Source organism: Polypterus senegalus, unplaced genomic scaffold (genome assembly GCF_016835505.1).
Source record: "Polypterus senegalus isolate Bchr_013 unplaced genomic scaffold, ASM1683550v1 scaffold_6579, whole genome shotgun sequence".
Taxonomy (NCBI): Eukaryota; Metazoa; Chordata; class Cladistia; order Polypteriformes; family Polypteridae; genus Polypterus; species Polypterus senegalus.
In genome coordinates this window covers 3,766-9,136 of record NW_024385278.1, presented here as the reverse complement: position 1 = coordinate 9,136, position 5,371 = coordinate 3,766, and the positions used below count along the sequence as shown (strand labels likewise).

At 40.0% G+C, this 5,371-nt stretch overlaps 1 protein-coding gene across 1 annotated transcript; it reads left to right on the top strand.

Moving 5' to 3' along the window:
- Window positions 1-563: 563 nt before the first annotated feature.
- On the top strand, window positions 564-5,059 carry LOC120522265 (butyrophilin subfamily 1 member A1-like; the record flags this gene model as incomplete). The annotated part of the gene is made up of 4 exons (XM_039743319.1): window positions 564-845; window positions 3,723-3,827; window positions 3,913-3,939; window positions 4,761-5,059. Coding segments are annotated over 4 exons (590 nt in total), but the record flags the coding sequence as incomplete, so codon positions are not given.
- Window positions 5,060-5,371: the final 312 nt, after the last annotated feature.

Here is a 5,371-nt window from a genome sequence, read left to right as displayed (position 1 = left end):
TAAATACACAAATAGAGCAACAGAATATGAAACAGAGGAAATACACAAAAAACGAGCAGCAGTAACAGAGACCACAAGAAGCTTTAATGTAATTCTGGCAGATTTTATATAAAAGGAGCTGTAGAAATCCATAACAGCAACACTATAAAACAAGAAACAAGAGGACAAAGGAACAAGACCACCACAGTGACTATGAGAGGCAGTCCAGACACTCAGTCATTTCATCTCATGGACTTGCACTCATATTTCTCACCGAGGTCACTTAGTCTCCCCTCTAGAGATAGAACTGCCTGAATGGCTTTTCATCAGTTGTATTGTGGGTGTGGCCAATTCAAATAGGCATAGGAATTAATCCAAATGTGACCTTTAACCCTGGATGACCGTCACCATTTCAAACACTAGAGGAGTCCTCCTGTTACACGTTTTAATTGTGAACAACAAAACAGATATAATAATAAGAGTGAGTTAATCAGAAAAAAATGTCTGTTGGAAATTGTATTCTTAATCCAAATGGCTTTCTCTCCTTTAATATGTCACTCATTTTCTGTTTCTTTTACTTTCAGTCGTTGGCACTCAGCCCTCCATTTCCATCAGCTCTACAGAAGATCAGCAGACCAGATTGGAGTGCAGCTCTGAGAAGTGGAGCTCTCGACCTGAAGTCACCTGGAGAGACATGAACGGCATAGATGTGACCTCACAGTCCAATTTAACAGTACAACGGAATGATGAGGGTCTCCTCAGGGTGAGCAGTGTCATCCCCATCAAGTGGGAGTTCAATGTATTCTCCTGTCTGATGAGAAGTAACACAACCAGACCGGCTTATCTGTCCAAAGTTGGGGTCTATGGTGAGTACTGAGAGGTCACAGACTTACCATGTCATTGACATTAGAGCGACTGTGACTTTAACCTCTTAGTATAAGACCTTCAGGAATGCTCCTCACTTGAGTTGTCACTTACATTAAAATACAAAGAGTAGAAGGTCAGTCAGGCTTAACTTGGTATAAAAACTGAAAACCTATCAGGAAACTGAGAAAACATGAAAAAAAAAAAATGTATTTAGAGAATATTTGAGAAAAGCTAAAAAAAAAAAATCTCACCAAAGTAAATGCTTAGCTATGATGACAACAACACACTGTACCTGAGGTGGACATCACTGGGTTGGCAATGACAATGACAATGGGAAAAAAGTACAATAAGTGAAGGGAAGGAGCCAATGGAGATTACAGTGAGAAGTGGAGGACACACTGCAGTATGATGGTGTGTGACAGGTGTGAGTAATGAACCACTAGGGGGCAGTAACTACATCATGTGACACTGTGGCCTAATCTGAATACACAGTCACTGTTACCCCTTTAATATGCCAGATTTGAATCGGGGTGCAAAGCTATAAGAGGCCCAAATGGTCACTGATCTTTTTAGAAAGTTTTAGAAAGTTGTCACAAACAGTTGTTATTGGCCAAAACAGATGTACTATTTATTCATGAAGAATTGAGAGGGGGAATCACTGCTACCTCTAATTAAAGGGCAGTAGGAGTCTGACGTTTGTGATTCACCTCTCTGAAGTCCTCACTCCTTTATTTCTATCACAATTTTATTTTTTATCCTTACATCCTTTTGAGATTCATGACTTGATCACCACAAGGTGGCACAAATGACAATACTGTCCATGTATGATATATATATATATATATAGTGTGTGTGTGTGTGTGTGTGTGTGTGTGTGTGTGTGTGTGTGTGCGTGTGTGTGTGTGTGTGTATTATGTAGTTTGTAAAGTCTGTGATTAGTTCATTTGTTACACTGAGTCTACACTCAATGAAGAGCACAAATGGAAATTAATTACTGTAAGTGCCCATCTGAAAGTCATTCTTTACACTGTGATCGTTACTTTTCTATACCCTTTGTCATTTCAGAAAGCATTTTCTTTTGCTTTTTACCTCAAATGTTAAAATTATTAAAAAAATAAGGAGACTACAGTGTCAGGCATGTTCGATGTGTCTTCTAACTCATCAATTTCTGGTTTGCTGAACTTTAGAAGGAGGTTGTTCACTTGAGGAAAGAATTTGAAGAACTCACCCAGGTGTCCTCTAGGGTGACAGTGTGCACCCCTAAGGTGATGTGAGACCCCAGACCACAGAGACAGATACAGGTGGATCACAGCCAGATGTAGTCAAAAAATGAAGAGTGCGCATTCACGAGGAGCATCAACCTCAGAGCTAGAGCAGCTCAACTTGAAACCAACCATTAAAAAAAGCTTGGATTTGTAGGAGGAGGTCAACTGTTAGGGAGAGTGGAACACACATTTACTCCACTGACAGGAATCTTGTGAAAATCTTGCATAGCATTTTGCCTTCAAATTGCACTGGTGAGGGACATCCTTGGGCATGTGGATGGGCTTCAGACCAGAATAGTGAGAGGACAAAGTCATATTTGTCCAATTGGAAACAAAGGATACAGAGAATGGCAGGCGGATGCTAACTGTGTAAGACATGAAAAATGTACATCTGTCAAAAGTGAATGTAAATTTGTTAAGGTGATCTTACGTGAAGTTCTTGCACAAGGTCAGGTAAGACTGAGGTGATCTGAAGGTTTAACATCAAATCTTGACTTCAGGCCTTTTGAAACATCTGGTATCTGTGCCACAAGATGGGTTACTGGTGAATTGAAGAAGCACCAATGTATTGGGAGGTCTACTCTTTATAATTTAGTTTTTTCTGCTCTTTGTATTCTGAATTGTTGTGTAACGCATCAGTGAATGGACAGTGCCAGTTTATTTAGTAGAAGGCTTCATGGCTGTGGTCTGGTGATTATCACTTTACTCTCTCAGCTTCACCTTCTTTGCCCAGTTGGATCTCTGCATAGCTGTGTCCTCCATGGCCACCCTGGCCACAAATTGTTTTGGTGACCATGTTTAATTCACTGGGCTGAGGGAAATGAGTCTGTGAGGTAGGCGTCATTGGGTAGATTTGAGTGGTTTTATATAAACTTCCAATTTTTTTTTTTTTTTTTACTATTATCTATTAAAATAAAAAACTTGGAAAAAAAGCCATGTGGTGCTTTCATATTCCATTTGTATTTGCTACAAAAATCTCTGACCATCATAACATGTAAAACATAATTATTACATGGGTATGAGCACATTTATAATAATAAGAGCCACATTAACTTGTCCAGTGGCTGAGTGCCACCATGATCAGGTGATTTCCACTCAAGAGTGACTGACAGGTCTTTCCTCCAATCACTGTTCTTGCTTGGTTGTGCATTTTCTTTCCAGCTCAGTCCTAACCAATTTTCTGCACTCCTCATATTTGACTCCTCTTTTAATTTTCTACCTCTTGTACCCCAAGGCCACTGTATATGGCACTCTGGTTCACAAGTTGGCAGCAACTGGTGTATTGAAGCCTAACTGGGCTTGTGGTCATCATCAGTCAGTGTGTAACATTATTGTTGGGCTGTCCTCCATGACAGCTTAGTTTTTATTAAAGATGTTACTAATCCCGGTCCTTCTGAAGCTCATAACCTCTCATTTTATGGTCACCTGACACTTCATTTGGGTTCTGATTGGTGTTTTTTTTTTTTGTCACATTTCCCCTTTGGACAGTGCACAGGTATCTGTCATTAAGCTCACTAATCTTTGATGCCTTCTCTCTGCTTTCAGTCCTCACACTTCCCCTCTTGTTGTGCTTTTCACACTCATAGACATTTTTTCTTCTCTTCTTTTTAGTTTTCTCTCCAAACGTCTCTGGCTGGTCGGTGGTTTTCTGGTTATCGATGGCTCTTTGTGTCACAGCGACTGTGCTGCTCATATTGAAATGGCGAAGAATGAGAGGTGAGTCCAAAAGCTGCTAAATAAAGATGACCCCATTGGTTCATTATGCTCATTTTTACAATATTCCTCCGTTTGTTCTTTCTAGATAAAAAATCAACATACAAGACCAAAGGTAAGGACACATCAGATAAAATCCTTGATCTTCTGGGGTAGTGCGAGAGCTCAGGTAGTGTAAATCACAATGTGTCTGACAAATGTGTGACATTACATGACTGAATTGTTAAATGACTTTGATGTGAGACTTCATGTGGACCACAGCCGACAAAAGAGGTCAGAGTTCAAGGCTGATAGGGGAGCATGGGATTGAACTAAGCACAGAAATCAAGGTGTTAATGTCAGAGGAAAGTGGGCTCATATAGGGGCTGCCGTTGCTTGTGTAATTTATTTAGGTGACAAAATTAAGACTGAAAATAAGCAAATCACACTAAATGAATGCAGTCTGTAGTCACCTTAGAGTCACAAGAATCTCTGCAGGTGGACTGGAAACAGAATTTAAAGATGGGACAGATATGCGGAAAATGACATTTAACTTAATTTACTCTTACACAGCACTTACAGGGCTGCATAAAAAGACAAACATAAGACAATAAAAGCAATATTTAAAATACCACACAGCATATCCATACACACAGGCCCAAAAACTACTGAACCAGAAGAAATGAACAAAATATTCACGGTGAGCGTGCATCTTCTTACTATTGTGGCTGATACAGGAGGAGGCTGAGCTGAACAACTTTTTAATAATCCAGGCATATATAAAAAGTTTAATACTGGATTACTATCATAAAGGTCAACATCATCAAATTGTCATAAAATATAATATACCCAGAGGAGTGTTGGGTTCTTCATTAATTCCTATTTAGGGTACAAACAGGTGGAGTATTAATGGTGAATGAGTCCTAATAAAACTGACTTGATTGTTATCCATTTCAGATAATACACAACGCCACCGGCTGGTTGAGGAGATTCTTCAGTCTGAGCTAAATAAGTCTTTGATCAAGCAGTGTGCTGTGGGATGTCATAATCGATTTTTCATTTGCTGTGTTATCCCATCGGGTGTTACTCCAGATCTTCTACTTCTTCATCTTCTTTTGGCTGCTGCCATTTAGGGGTCACCACTGAGGATCATCCTTCTCCATCTATCTCTGTCTTTTTCACCATTTTCTGCCACACCAACTGCCTTCATGTCCTCCCTCGCCACATCCATAAACCTCCTCTTTGGCCTTCCTCTTTTCCTCCTGCCTGGTAGTTCCATCCTCACCATTCTTTTCCTGATGTACCCCTCATCTCTCCTCTGTATGTGCTCGCACCATTTGAATCGAGCCTCTCTCAGTTGGTCACCAAACTGTCATACCCATGTTGTCCCTCTAATATACTCATTCCTAATCCTGTCTACCATTGTTACTCCAAGTGACAATAACAGCATCTTCAGCTCTGCCATTTCCAGCTCTGCCTCCTGTCTTTTCTTTAGTGCCACTGTCTACAAACCATACAACATACAGTTGTGCTTGAAAGTTTGTGAACCCTTTAGAATTTTCTATATT